The sequence below is a fragment of the Syngnathus floridae genome, chromosome 3 (assembly GCF_059516105.1).
Source record: "Syngnathus floridae isolate MCC-2025c chromosome 3, RoL_Sflo_1.0, whole genome shotgun sequence".
Lineage (NCBI taxonomy): Eukaryota > Metazoa > Chordata > Actinopteri > Syngnathiformes > Syngnathidae > Syngnathus > Syngnathus floridae.
The window spans coordinates 4,517,562-4,533,885 of NC_142415.1; the positions used below are offsets into that span (position 1 = coordinate 4,517,562).

The 16,324-nt window shown below is 42.8% G+C and overlaps 1 protein-coding gene across 3 annotated transcripts in view; it reads right to left on the bottom strand.

Annotated features, from left to right (window-relative positions):
- ccdc102a (coiled-coil domain containing 102A) overlaps positions 1 to 16,324 on the bottom strand; it is a 153,677-nt gene that overhangs the window by 62,517 nt on the left and 74,836 nt on the right. For all 3 annotated transcript variants that reach the window (XM_088371592.1, XM_088371590.1, XM_088371591.1), the window contains one exon: positions 2,759 to 3,009. In XM_088371592.1, coding sequence (XP_088227718.1) covers positions 2,759 to 3,009 — 251 coding nt within the window. The remainder of the gene's footprint in view (positions 1 to 2,758; positions 3,010 to 16,324) is intronic.

Below are 16,324 nucleotides of genomic sequence, written 5' to 3' on the forward strand. Positions count from 1 at the left end.
GGCCTTGGAGAACGACTTCCGGACGGCTTCGAGGAAATTCTGGTCCACCATCTGGCGTCTCAGGAGGGGGAATCAGTGCACCGTCAACAATGTTTACAGTGGAGATGGCGTGCTGCTGACCTCGACTCACGACGTCGTGAGTCAGTGGGGAGAGTACTTTGAAGACCTCCTCAATTCCACCGACACACCTCCCATTGTGGAAGCAGGGCCTGGAGACTCTGAGGTGGACTCTCCAATCTCTGGGGTTAAAGTCACTGAGGTAGTTAAAGAATTCCTCGGGGGTAAGGCCGATGAGATCCGCCCAGAGTTTTTAAAGGCTCTGGATGTTGTGGGGCTGTCATGGCTGACACGCCTCTACAGCATTGCTTGGATATCGGGGACGGTGCCTCTGGATTGGCAGACTGGGGTGGTGGTTGCCCTCTTTAAGAAAGGGGAACGGAGGGTGTTTTCCAACTAAAGGGGAATCACACTCCTCAGCCTCCCTGGTAAGGTCCATTCAGGGGTGCTAGAGGAGGGTCCGTCGGGAGGTCGAACCTCGGATTCAGGAGGAGCAATGTGGCTTATGTCCTGGCCATGGAACAGTGGACCAGCTCTACACCCTCGGCAGGATCCTCGAGGAGGCATGGGAGTTCGCTCAACCAGTCCACATGTGTTTTGTGGACTTGGAGAAGGTGTTCGACCGTCTCCCTCAGGAAGTTCTGTGGAGGGTGCTTCGGGAGTACGGGGTGCCGAACCAACTGATTAGGGCTGTTCAGTCCCTGTATCATCGATGGCAGAGTTTGGTCTGCATTTCTGGCAGTAAGTTGGATTTGTTCCCAGTGAGGGTTGGACTCTGCCAAGGCTGCCCTTTGTCACTGATTCTGTTCATAACTTTTATGGACAGAATTTCTAGGCGCAGCCGAGGTGTTGAGGGTATCCGGTTTGGGGACCGCAGCATTGCATCTCTGGTTTTTGCAGACGACGTGGTGCTGTTGGCTTCTTCAAGCCGTTATCTCCAGCCCTCACTTGAGAGTTTCGCAGCCGAGTGTGAAGCGGTCAGGATGAGGGTCAACACCTCCAAATCTGAGTCCATGGTCCTCGGTCGGAAAAGGGTGGAATGCCCTTTCCGGATCGGGAATGAGATCCTGCCCCAAGTGGAGGAGTTTAAGTATCTTGGGGTCTTGTTCATGAGCGAGGGCAGGATGGACCGTGAGATCGACAGGCGGATCTGTGCAGCGTCGGCTGTAATGTGGACTCTGTACCGGTCCATCGTGGTGAAGAGAGAGCTGAGCCAAAAGGCAAAGCTCTCAATTTACCGGTCGAGCTACGCTTCTATTCTCACTTATGGTGACGAGCTATGGGTCGTGACAGAAAAAAAAAAATCCCGGATACAAGCGGCCGAAATGAGTTTCCTCCGCAGGGTGTCCGGGCTCTCCCTTAGAGATAGGGTGAGAAGCTTGGTCATCCACGTTGAGAGGAGCCAGATGAGGTGGCTCGGGCATCTTATCAGGATACCTCCCTAGGTTCCGGGTATGTCCCACCAGCAGGAGACCCCATGGACGACGCAGGACGCGCTGCAGAGACTGTCTCTCAGCTGGCCTGGGAACACCTTGGGATCCCCCGGGATGAGCTGGACGAAGTGGCTGGCGAGAGGCAAGTCTGGGAGTCCCTCCTAAAGCTGCTGCCCCCGTGACCCGACTCCGGATAAGCGGAAGAAGATGGATGGATGGATGGATGGATGGATGGATGGATGGATGGATGGATGGATGGATGGATGGATGGATGGATGGATGGACGGACGGATGGATGGATAGTTGCTTAATCTTTACATTGCTAAACATAGCAATTTTAGTTTTGTGTGTTGAATGTTGGATGATGCAAAAAGCATGTGCCATGAAGGCAGCACAGCATGAGGTGAAAAACTGTGTGAGGGTAGCCAAAGACATCTACAGGAGAAAAATGGAGCAGAAGCTGAAGGAAAATGACATGAGGGCTGTCTGGGACAGTATGAGGACCATAACAGGCCACAGCACAAAGTATAAGACCATTGACGGGACGATGAAGCAGGCAAATAAACTGAACGAGTTCTTTTTGTTTTTGTTTTTTTAGCAGAGTGTGGCTGTGGTATCAGGATTGGACGATATAGAAAGCTTTGGTCAACTGCAGCTGGGATAGGCTCTAGCACGAGCACAACCCTTCTGAGAATAAGTGGTTCAGATAATGGATGGATGAATAGATGGATATATTTTTTAGCTTGACTATCTTCAGATGAAGTACCAACAGTTTTAAGACAAACTGATGGAACCTCTTGGAAGACTTTATTGAGTTGACCTCTATCAAAGGCCAAAACTATGTCCAATTTGAAAGGAACTTTAAAAAGTTGGACTACATCTATATTTTATTAGTTTATTGTGAATGCATTAACAAAACAAGCCCCGGTTGCAGATTTCAGCAAGATAGTGAAAAAGTTAGTGGCATATACAACCACAACCTACAAAAAAGGGGCCACATGTTAAATCTAACAAGAAGTCCACCATTGTGAATTTTCTTTCAAAGTTGGCCCTATTTTCTGGTCTTGTATAATAGTCAAATTTTAAATAACACCTCCGAAAGGTGTTATCGGTTTGTCTTAAAACTGTGGGCGTTTCATCTAAAGATGTTCAAGATAGAAAATAAAACCACTCATTATTTATTCATAGTTTTATTTATTTTTTCCTCCTCCATATTGAATCACATTTTTGGTGTACGTTGTTGAAGAATGTAGAAGTGTGTGACATACTCTCTTTCCTTCGACAGAATTTTCTGTGACTCGTCCAGACGAAGCTGTAAGGCATGGAGTTTGCTTAACTCATCTTCTGTGGTGCTTATATCTCCCCACAGATGCCTGTTGCGTTCTTGCCGACTCAGACCAGAAGATGAGTGTGTGCCACAAGAATTAATGCCACCACGGGTACTCTGATAGCACCAAGGCCCTTGATTATCGCCTGTTGGACTTCTTAAATGCACCAGAGACTGCGGGAGCCCCATTTCCTGCAGGTACAAACAATAGCAAAGAAAGCCAAATAAAATGGATCAAAATTTAATTTGAAATAAGATTTCACAAAAAATCAGCCATATACTCAGTCACAATAATGTTACTTTTGACAACAGAGTCCTGAACTATGAAAGAATCAGTGAATGGAGTGAATATTATAATTTTGCATACCCCTGTTCATATTGATCAAGAAATTTTCAAAATGTTTTCTACTATTGTTGTGAGCAATAATTAAAAAGCAATAAAATATTTTTTGAGGGCGGATTCTGTCCTTACACAATACAATGCAATGCAATGCATCTATCCATTATCTGAACCGCTTATACTTACAAGAGACGCAGGCGTGCTAAAGCTTATGCCAGCTGACTTCGAGCAGTAGGCAGGGCACACACTGAACTGGTCAACAGCCAATACAAATTTATTTCTATGGCACATTTCACATCAGAAGGTGGGATTACACCAAGGATCAGCTATGAGCTTTTTCGGCATGAAAAATAGGTAGATTTTTTTTCAGCAGCGTATCGGCCCACAATTTCCTTGGCTGCAGCGACAAGGTGTTATTCGTCAACCGGTTTCTTGCCTTATATTATACATACTTGCCAACTTTGGGTTGTGAAGAATAGGCCTAATTTTTTCAACGGGGTTTCAGCCTCTACTAAGCGGTCTGCAACCACCAGACCAAGACCTGATATCAGTCTGTGGACCACACAGTAACAGGCTATAGAGAAATTATTTTTAAAAATTCATATAGTTTGGACACATCAAACTAATAGAAAATTTTAGTTTGGTATCAATTCTAGTATTTGACAGCAAATGCATTATTCTGCTGAGAGGAGAAAGTGTCATCTTGCAGCATGGCTAATAATGGAACATAACATCTGTCTGTGTAAACAGATAAGACACAACAACTGTCTCTCTGCTGATGTGAAGTTCAATTTTAGCTAATAAAGTAAACATGAGACAGCAGAAGTTTTATGCAACATTTAACAGTCACATCCATCTCCCGGTTATTTTCTTCATTCTCGTTTGATTTTAAATGTTCTTTTTGAGTGCCCTGATCGTTGAGTTTTTTTCAATACAGTATTGACGTATTTAATACATCCACTCGCGAGAGGCTACCCGATCCCACGCATTTCATTGCAACAGCACTTTTAGTACTGTCGTTGATGTAGACCAGTGTTTTTCAACCGGGGTGCCGCGGCACACTGGTGTGCCACAAAATATTGTCAGGGGTGCCGTGGGAAATTCTCTACTTTGTGTGCCTGTGCGGTGTAGCGCCCGGCAGAGTAATCATGTAGTACTCTTCCATATCAGAAGGCTGCAACAGCAGGTAGTGATTTGCCTTGTGCTTGCAGACGAGAAAATTGGTGACGCAGGGATGCAGCGACAGGTATATGGGATGCCCATGCAGGTAGCATTGACAGCGACGTTGTCATTGCGGATAGCGAGACGAGTCGATAGTGACAGTGATGGAGAAGTTTTTGAAAGGAAAAAAGCTGACACTGTACTGCAGTGTTTCCCAACCACTGTGCCGCGGCACACTGGTGTGCCGTGAGAGACGTTCAGCTTTGCCGTGGGATTGTCTAATATTAATTACGGAGCACATTGTAAACAGGATCGCCAAACCACTGGTCAGTTCGCGCAAGGCCTGGTCAGCCAACTGCTAATCGTACATGCGTGGAGAATCAAAGAATCTTGAGATTTCATATTGTGTCGATCTGATTGTATTGCATCGGCACATATTCAGTTTATGTGTGTGTTGCTGTGTGCTTTTGCTAACAGTGATAGACACTATGACGGTTGTGGTGCGTTTGTGGTCCAATGGAAATCAGAGCATGCAGTTCAACCGGAGAACCTGGATTGGTTATTTTTCACATAGTACATAAAATAAACAGTCAAGTCGAGACTCCTCGACTGTGATAGCCACTCAGCTGCTGTCAGAACAGCAGAGCGTCTTTAAAAGTGACTTTGTTCTTATTGTTGCAATATTTATAGACCTAGACTAAAACAGTAAACAAAATCACGATGATTCTTTTATTTTAATCACAATCACTTTAAATAGTTTATTTCTTACACCGTTTAAAAAACTGTCACTTTTATTTTAAAAAAGGAATACAATTTAAAGAATATTTAGTATTTATTTCTATTAAATTATTTGACTCTCCATACATATATAGGAATAGGACTTTACATCTTTTGTTGTAATATAACTGATTTTAATATAGGAGCTTAACAGATTTTTGTTGGCGGTGTGCCGCGAGATTTTTTCCAATGAAAAAGTGTGCCGTGAACGAAAAAAGGTTGGGAAACACTGATGTAGAGCCAGCACACCCTCAAACCCTCCTGGGAATAAAGCGGCTCAGAAAATGGTTGATTGGGTATCATTAAAAACTCGTAACAGGGCTGTTTCTGTATTACACATCAACTTCAAACCTGATTGGAAAGGTATTGTGACATTGTGTTCATCCAAAAAAGATTTTAACTGTGTGTACCACTGTTTCCAGAATTTTAGAAAAAAAAGTCAGCCTGGACCGGGGTCAAAAAATATACAGCACACCTTGATCAAGGCCAGATTTCTTAAGCAGTGGTTGCACATTTAAAATGTTGTGGGACTGCATCAGACAAAAGACTGCTGTTTATAATGGCCAAAATTGATTCCACAAGACTCAGGAACCTCCTTAAATAAATGAGGAGGACCAAAGTCATAAGGAGAGCAGGATGGCTTCATCTGGTAAACCACATCCTCTAAAAGCATCATGGAAGTTTAAAAGAATTTTAAGGAACAAGGAACATGGACAGAGGGGTAGAGTGTAAAACCAGAGCCCTTGTTCAAATAGCCTGATGGTGTTTAAGTGGAGAATCAATAGTTTTAAATAGAGTATGTGGATTATGCCAATTTCTCTGAATAAAGTTTGACAAGAATTGGCCTCTGACTTTGCTTTGGTAACAACGCCAGTGAATTTTTGGGGGATTTGATAAGAGATCTGCAGCTTGTCTTTTGAAGAAATTCAAAAACCATTTTAAGGCCCATTATACAAAATTCAGTTTTCTGTTGGTTATGGCGGCACCATATTGACAAAGGCAGTAGTAATTTGCCTGTCATTGACCACATTTCCCATGAGTGCCAGCGCGCAGTTTTGAAATCCTGAGCTCTTGCAGTTCAATTTAATTACTATTTCGTTTCCGTGAGTGGCTGTGTGAAAAATGAATACCACTGAGGTGATGAATATAATTGTATTTAAAGAATACTTTATATTGTTATTGAAAATAAACGTTTATTTTTGGTTTTGAACTGTATTCAATTGTACTATTTGCTCAACCTCTAAAACATTTTTTCTCAAAGTAACTGTAAATTAGTTAAATGTTTTCCCAAGCTCCAAGTACGATAAATTCCCATTTTAATTTCCATTAATGTAAAACATGTACATCCTATACAGTAGTGATGGGTCGATGTTTAGAGCTTATAGAGCGAAGCCCCGTGTCGGTGCATGCATCGCTTTAACCAGCTCAGTGGCCTAGTGATAGAGTGTCTGCCCTGAGACTGGAAGGTTGTGGGTTCAAACCCCGGCTGGGTCATACCAAAGACTGTAAAAATGGGACCCTGCTTGGCACTGAGCATCAAGGGTTGGAATTGGGGGGTTAGATCACCAAATGATTCCCGAGCGCGGCACCGCTGCTGCTCACTGCTCCCCCAGGGGATGGATCAAAATCACACGGGGATGGCTTAAGTGCAGAGGACAAATTTCACCACACCCAGATGTGTGTGTGACAATCATTGGGACTTTAACTTTTTAAGAAAGTCACGTGACCGAAACAGCAGCAGTATCACCTGTCAAGGAAGCGCGCCAAACCTCTGTTAAAAGAAGCACATTGTCAACAGGATGGATCTGAGTATGGCTGCGGATCAAGAGGTTTGTACGGCTTCGTGCACCAACTGCACTCTTCTCTTAGAGAGGTTGTCTCTGCTAGATCGACATATCCGCCAGCTAAAGCAGAATAGTGCGATAACCGTAGATGTGGCGGACACAGATGCGGGCTGTAGTCAGCCCGCTAGCCCAGTTAGCATTAGCCCCAAGCGGCTTGCTAACTGCGATGAGCCAGTTAAAACGCATAGCCGTCCCAAGCCATCTTGGTCTACTGGCTCTCGCACTTTGGTCATAGGTGACTCCATTACCCGAAACATCACGCTTACAAATCCAGCCACGGTAATGTGTATCCCTGGAGGCAGAGCACCCGACATAGAAGCTAATCTTAGGGAGCTGGCAATAGGTCTAGTCAACAGCGTAGGTCCAACAACACTACCTACTCGGATATAGTGATACATCTTGGCTCCAATGATGTTAGGATGAGGCAATCAGAGATCACAAAGAAAAACATAGCTAGGACTTGTGATCTCGCCAGAAAGATGAGTCGGCATCGAGTATTTGTCTCTGGCCCCCTGCCTGGGAGAGGCATTGATGAGATGTTTAGTAGATTAGTCTCCCTTAATCGATGGATGGCTGGTTTCTGTAAGAAGCAGGGACCGTATTTTATAGATAACTGGTCCTCCTTCTGGGGCCGCCCCGACCTGCTGAGGAAGGACGGCCTTCATCCTAACCGTGAAGGCGCCTTCACCCTAACCGTGAAGGCGCCTTCACTCTGTCAAGGAATACAGATTACTGTTTGAGCCATTCATGACAGGTCACTTTAGAGCAGGCCGGGTCACAGGTGACTAGGCCACCTGGGTTTGGAGTCTGTTAAGTTAAAGTAAACTAGCGTTAGGCTAGATTCCCAGCATGCACATAGCTCCTTGTGTAGACTAGAGCGTCACAGTTTGAATAGTGCTACAGTATACATTGACACATTTTCTACTGAGGTAGTAGACTAATCCAATCACTACACCCTGACCGGTCTTGTTGATGGAACGGTGCCTGTTCCAGATAATATTACATTTTGCCGAATATTAACTATCAAATTCCTATGGTCGTATCTTCCCGCTGCGCTAATAAACATTTTAGAGGTAATGTTGGGCCTAGACAACAAAATCTTACTCGTATTTTGTTTAAAAATCCTCCGATAGATACGAACCTTGATCTTCCAATTAGACTCAAACTTGGTTTTATGAATATTAGATAACTTTATACGAAAGCAGAAAGAGCGATCCAGGGCGCTTGCGTGTGTTGGCTCATTTGTGAAATAAAGAGACGGTTACCAAACCCACGTCTTGCCTGGTACTTTGGTAACCCTACAATATAGTTATATACGTAGATCTGTGGAATAATTGGAGCCGCCAACTGACAACGAGGCTGACGTCAGCGGCGCACGTAGGTCCGGAATCGACAGCTGTTTTTTTGTGTGTGGTTTTTTGGCACAGAGGATGGATATTCCAGTGGATTTAATGATTTGGAGTGACTAGAATGATTGTCACTCTTCGGACACAAAGTATGGCAGCGGACCAGAGAGAGGTTGTCTCTGCTAGAGGGACGTGTCCGCCAGTTAGAGCAGAATAGTGCGATAACAGTAGTTGCGGCGGACACAGACGCGGGCTGTAGTCAGCCCGCTAGCCCGGTTAGCATTAGCCCCAAGCGGCTTGCTAATCGCGATGAGCCAGGTAAGACGCATAGCCGTCCAAAGTCATCTCGGTCTACTGGCCCTCGCACTTTGGTCATAGGCGACTCCATTACCCGAAACATTATGCTTAAAAATCCAGCCACGGTAATGTGTATTCCTGGGGGCAGAGCACCCGACATAGAAGCTAATCTTAGGGAGCTGACTCGCAATAGTCAACAGCGTAGTTCCACCAACACTAGCTACTCTGACATAGTGATACACGTCGGCTCCAATGATGTTAGGATGAGACAATCAGAGATCACAAAGAAAAACATAGCGAGGACTTGTGATCTTGCCAGAAAGATGAGTCGGCATCGAGTATTTGTCTCTGGCCCCCTGCCTGGGAGAGGCACTGATGAGAGGTTTAGTAGATTAGTCTCCCTTAATCGATGGATGGCTGGGTTCTGTAAAAAGCAGGGACTGTATTTTATAGATAACTGGTCCTCCTTCTGGGGCTGCCCCGACCTGCTGAGGAAGGACCCTAACAGTGAAGGCGCCTTTACTCTTTCTAGGAATATAGATTACTGTTTGAGCCACTCATGACAGGTCACTTTAGAGCAGGCCAGGGCACAGGTGATTAGACCACCTGTGAGGATGGGTTTGGAGTCTGTTAAGTTAAAGTTAACTAGCGCTAGGCTAGACTTTCAGCATACACATAGCTCCTCGTGTAGACTAGAGCGCGACAGTTTAAATAGTGCTGCAGTACACATAAACACACTTTCTACTGGGGTAGTAGACAAATCCAATCACTCCGTCCCGACCGGTCTTGCTGATGAAACGGTGCCTGTTTTAGATAACTTCACATGTGTAACAAATATTCATCATCAAATTCCCACAGTCGTTTCATCTCCCCGCGCTAATAAACTTTTGAGAGGTGATGTTAGGCCTAGAGAACACAATTTTACTCACATCTCGTTTAAAAATCCTTCGATAGATACGCACCCTGATCGACCGATTACAGTTAAACTCGGTTTTATGAATATTAGATCGCTTCATACGAAAGCAGTTCTCGTTAATGACCTTATCACGGAACATAATCTAAACGTTTTTGGTCTTTGCGAGACCTGGTTAAAACCTAATGAACTGCTGCCACTTAACGAGGCCTCGCCTCCAAATTTTGTGAGCTCGCATGTGGCACGTCCTCGAAAAAAGGGTGGGGGTGTCGCCCTCATCTCAAATTCTGAGCTTAGATTTAGGCCTCGCTCAATTCACGTATTTAAAACATTTGAAGTTCTCATTGTGCGATCCACTGCTTTACCGTCATTCTATCTTGCTGTTATTTACCGTCCACCCGGGGCTTACTCTGGCTTCCTGGATAAATTTTCAGAATTTGTGGCTGATCTAGTGACAAATGCAGATAATATAGTTATCATGGGTGATTTCAACATCCACATGAATTCACCGTCAGAACCACTGACTTCGGCATTTCAGACTTTAATCGATACGTTTGGTTTTACGCAAGCTGTACAGGCAGCAACGCATAAGAATGGAAATACCTTAGATCTGGTATTATCCCAGGGACTAGCAACCTCAAATATAGCAGTACTGCCATACACTACTGTTTTGTCTTATCATTTCTTAATAAAATTTGAAATTTTAGTTCCTTGTCAAAGACAAGAGAGCAATCAGAATTATAGCAGCCGTAATTTTAACCCCATGACTGCAACTGCGCTATCTGAGTTACTGTCGCCGGCAACCGCCATGTTTCCCGCATACAGCGGCTCTATCGATAATCTTACAAATGAATTCAATGCGACATTATTAAAAGCCATCGACTCTGTGGCACCGCTACGTCTGAAAACTCGCCGTAGATGGCCAACTCCGTGGTTCACAGATGAAACACGCACGCTTAAACAATTATGTAGAAAGCATGAGCGCAGATGGCGTTTAACCAAACTTGAGGTTTTCCATCAGGCATGGAAGGACAGCCTCCTGAAATATAACGATGCGCTTATCTTAGCAAAAACTCGTTATTTTTCACAAGTCATTAGTCTGAATAAAAACAATCCTAAACACCTATTTGATACAGTGGCAAAGCTAACTCTGCGCCAGCCGACCCCCAATAGCTCCTTCCACTCAGCTGACGAGCTTATGAAATTTTTTGTTCAAAAGATTGAGTCCATTAGGGACGAGATCAAGAATACCATTCCAATCGCTCAGCCAGTTACTAGCGCTGGGGATCATGCAATAACCCTCTCAAATCTTAAAAGCGTGTCCCTTGAAATGCTTACAAAATTGGTTAGTGCGGCTAAACAAACAACATGTTTACTTAACCCGCTTCCAGCCAAACTACTTAAAGAATTATTTGCAATTTTAGGACCGTCCGTCTTAAATATAATCAATCCGTCTGTTTCCTCTGGGATAGTGCCAACAGCCTTTAAAACCGCTATTATTAAACCGCTACTTAAGCGAGCAAATCTTGACCCGGACTGTCTCAGTAATTATAGGCCAGTTTCAAACCTCACATTCATAGCAAAACTTCTTGAAAAAGTAGTAGCGCAGAAGCTTATTGATTACATTGTCGCTAATAATCGATATGACTCTTTTCAGTCTGGTTTTAGAGCTAATCATTCCACAGAGACAGCACTTGCTAAAGTGACTAATGATCTCCTCATAGCTATGGATTCAAATACATCGTCTGTATTGTTACTACTCGATCTTAGTGCTGCCTTTGACACTGTAGACTTTGATATTTTATTAGGGCGTCTTAAAAATTGTGTTGGTATCTCAGGGTCAGCACTCAGCTGGTTCAATTCCTATCTATCAGACAGGACACACCGAGTGGTCCATGGCAATACGTCCTCTGAGCTCTATAATGTTACGTGTGGTGTCCCACAGGGATCGGTACTCGGACCGATTTTATTTAATATTTATATGATTCTGCTTGGGGACATAATACGTAAATATAATATTAGTTTTCAATGCTACGCAGATGACACCCGATTATATATGCCGTTATCGATGACAGATCCGCGGGACTGTTGTAATCTCGAGGCATGCCTTGCGGAGATCAAGCAATGGATGTCTCTCAACTTCCTTCGTCTTAACCCAGATAAAACTGAGATGTTGATAATTGGTCCTACTCGTTATCAACACTTATTTAAGGAAACCACTATAACTATAGATAACCGTACTATCACTCAGAGTGATACGGTAACTAATCTCGGGGTAATATTTGACCAAACGCTCTCCTTTCAAAAACACATTAAGAATATGACCAGGATTGCGTTTTTTGACCTTCGTAATATTGCTAAAATTCGTCCGATCCTATCGACCGGGGATGCGGAAACTATTATACATGCGTTCGTCACGTCGCGCCTGGACTACTGTAATGTATTATTCTCTGGTCTTCCTAAGTCCAGTATCAAAAGTCTACATTTAGTGCAAAATGCCGCTGCGAGGCTGCTCTCACGGTCAAGAAAATTTGATCACATTAGCCCAATATTAGCCAAATTACATTGGCTCCCGGTCCATTTAAGATGTGACTTCAAGGTTCTTCTACTAACCTATAAATCACTGCATGGCTTAGCGCCTTCATATCTCATCGACCTAGTCGTTCCTTATGTTCCGTCTCGTAACCTTCGTTCTCAAAACTCTAGTCTTTTAGTTACACCGAGGGCCAAGAAAATGTCTGCAGGTTCTAGAGCATTCTCTATTCGGGCTCCAGAGCTTTGGAATGCCCTACCAATGGATATTAGAACTACTACCTCAGTAGAAACATTTAAGACTCCTCTTATTTATTTATTTGTTGTGTTATTTATTCATTATTTATTCAGCACGCTGTTGTTATACTTGTTTACTTGTTTGTCTGTTGTGGGCCATGTCTTGTCACCGTGGGATGGGGGGAACGAAATTTCGGTTTCTTTGTGTGTCTTTGGCATGTGGAGAAATTGACAAAGCTGACTTTGACTTTTGACTTTGACACATTTCTATAAGATGGCCTTTAACTAACTTGTAGTGGCCGATTTGGCCGGAGTTTGTTTTGTTCTCTCTGCCCACCCCCTCCCTGGCTGGGGAGGGGTTAGGTGGCGCAAAAGCTGATAGCGGCTAGCTGGATTCTCGGGGACCAATTCAAGATGAAGAAACTGCAGCTCAACCTTCTTGAAGACACTGCCAGGACAATCGAGGGCACCTCCGACATCCATTTTTTCATTGACTTTCATATGACCGTATTTGCCGGTGTATTGGTCGACCTTTTTCGATCCAAAATCGACCGAAAAAAAACCAGACTGAAAAGATGTCTGGTTTTAGAGCTCATTCCACCGAGACAGCACTTTCTAAAGTGACTAATGATCTCCTCATAGCTAAGGATTCAAACACTTCATCGGTATTGTTATTACTCAATCTTAGTGCTGCCTTCGACACTGTAGACTTCGATATTTTATTAGAGCACTTTAAAAGCTGTGTTGGTATTTCAGGGTCAGCACTACGCTGGTTCTATTCCTATCTATCAGACAGGACGCACCGAGTGGTCCATGGCCATGCGACCAATTCTATTTAATATTTATATGATTCCGCTTGGGGACATAATACGTAAATATAATATTCGTTTTCAATGTTACGCGGATGACACTCAATCATATATGCCGTTATCGATGACAAATAGGTGGGACTGTTGTAATCTTGAGGCGTGTCTTGCGGAGAGCAAGCAATGGATGTATCTCAATTTCCTTCGTCTTAACCCAGATAAAACTGAGATGTTTATAATTGGTCCAGCTCGTTATCACCACTTATTTAAGGAAACCACTATAACTATGGATAACTGTACTATCACTCAGAGCGATACTGTAACTAATCTCGGGGTAATAATTGACCAAACACTCTCCTTTCAAAAGCACATTAAGAACATAACTAAAATTGCGTTTTTTCACCTCCGTAATATTGCTAAGATTCATCCGATCCTCTCGACCGGTGATGCGGAAACTATTATACATGCGTTTATTACATCGTGCCTGGACTACTGTAACGCATTATTCTCTGGTCTTCCTAAGTCCAATATCAAAAGTCTACAGTTCGTACAAAATGCTGCTGCAAGGCTGCTCTCACGGACAAGAAAATTTAATCACATTACCTCAATATTAGCCAACTTACATTGGCTCCCGGTGCATTTAATATGTGACTTCAAGATTCTTCTATTAACCTATAAATCATTGCATGGCTTAGTGCCTTCATATCTCGTCGACCTAGTTGTTCCTTACGTTCCGTCTCGTAACCTCCGCTCCCAAAACGCTAGTCTTTTAGTGACCCTGAGGGCCAAAAAAAATGTCTGCAGGGTCTAGAGCATTTTCTATTCGGGCTCCAGAGGTTTGGAATGCCCTACCAATGGATATTAGAACTGCTACCTCAGTAGAAACATTTAAGACACGTTTAAAGACACATTTCTATGATATGGCCTTTAATTAACCTGCAGTGGCCTATTCGGCTGGAGTTTGTGTTTTCGTTCCCTACTCCCCACCCTCCACCCCTCCCCGGCCGGGGAGGTGGTTAGGTGACACCCAAGCTGACAGCTGGATTCTCGTAGACCAATCAAGATGAGGGAACTGCAGCGGATTACTCCCCTCGAAGACACTGCCAGGACAATCTAGGGCACCTCCTGCAGTTCTTCGCTTTGAAATGGACATCCACTTTTTCTTTGATGTTTTATATTATGTATTTCATGTGCCCTCTCTGCATCCATTGCAGCCTGGTGATCCTGAAAGGGGGATCCTTCCATCTGTGGTCCCTTCTCAAGGTTTCTCATTTTTCGCCTAGTAGGGTTTGTTTGAGTCTTTCCTTGCCCTCTCGGGAGCTTAAGATCAGGGGATGCTTTGAGAATAATTGTAATTTTTTTTTGTATGTGAAGCCCTTTGAGACTGCTTGTGATTTAGGGCTATATAAATAAACTTGACTTGAATTGACAAAACAATATCTGACCTTTTGGGGTTCATCCTCAAAGTTATCAAGAATTATGGAGCAGCCCCAGGTCAGATACAGTCATCCCTCGCTTCATCGCGATTCGTTTATCGCGGTTTCACTACATCGCAGATTTTTTTTTCATATTAAAAAAAAAAAAAAAGTATAATAAAACTTCTAAATTGAGAAATTATGGCACGAAACTTGCCCACACACCAGCAGAAGGCAAGGAGTGCCCACACAATTGCAGTGCGTACACTTGTACCTTTTTATGAAAAAAATGTTATAAGACTTCTAAAAACATATTTAGTGTTGTACCTTGTTATAGAAAAATTGTTACAATAATAAGAGTTCTAAAAACATATTTACATTATGTACACTTGTATCTTGTTATATATATTTTTTATAATAATAAAATTTGTTCTAAAAACATATTCACAGTATGTGTTAAGAATCAGAGATGGGGACTCTGTGACTTGGACTCAAGTCGACTCAAGTCGCTGTTTTGATGACTTGTGACTTGACTTGACAAAAATGAAAAAACTTGAGACTCGACTTGGACTTGGAAGTTAAAGACTCGGGACTTGACTTGACTTGAGACACGATAACTTGAATGACTTCAGTATTATTTAGCTTATGTTTTCAGTTTGAATATAAAATTAATAATACATTTAAAAAAATAATATCGATAACATGGTAGGAGCGCAGGCTGAGAATAACGTTGTCATGATTGGATCACTACCCTGTCAATCAATCAATCGTGCCCTCTCTACCAACCGAACGTGTTTATTGGAGAATCACGCCCCTTTATATCAGACATGCGCAAACATGTCAGCGGGAGCGGTACCGCGAGTCATCACCTTCGGCTATTGCAATTACTTTTATGACGGCAAAAGACGGACATCACGCTGCGAGATATGCAACAAAAACATTTTGGACCGCCAAACGACAACTTTAAACTTTGTCCGTCATTTGAAGAGCAATTCTGCCAAGTAAGTGCTTTTCATTTATCTAAATAGGTATGTATATATAGCTTTAATGCAATGAATATGATGATGAAACTGAATTAAGTAAATATGATTTAACATAGAACAAGTTAATAAATAAAAACTACAGTTAACTTGACTTGGACTTGACCTATTTAAGGACTTGACTTGGACTTGACCTATTTAAGGACTTGACTTGACTTGCCCAAGAAAAAAATGACTTGGGACTTACTTGAGACTTGAAGGTTAAGACTTGAGACTTACTTGAGACTTGCACATGTGTGACTTGGTCCCATCTCTGTTAAGAATTCTCCATGTTATCAATGTTATTCAACCGTGTTTTAATTCGAGGTAGGGTGATTTATTATAAAGGCCGTTTTCAGGTGATACCACTTCCTGTTTTACGTTCGTGTACATGCATTGGTTACAGTGGTACAGGAGTCATTGACGATGTAAGTGGGTCTCCTAACAAGAGAAATGAACGATCACGTGTCTAACCTTTAGGACAATGTAGTATTGCTCCAAATGTTCGCTTACATTCCTTTAGAGGTCCGTTTTCGCGTGTTAGCATGATCGCGAATTAGCACGATCGCGAATTAGCATCCTTCCGCTAACTCGTTAGCCTGCCTAGTACTTCTTGTTAATATGTTACAGGCACACACGTATAATATATATACTACATGTATTCAATATTTATACAAAATGTTCTGTATGTTATTTATACTATTAATTTATTATTTACATGTGTTAAACAATTATTTAATGTTTTAAAATATTCACTTAAATGGTTTCATATACATTTATTGACAAAAAATGTACAGATGAGAGGGTGACCGTACTTCGC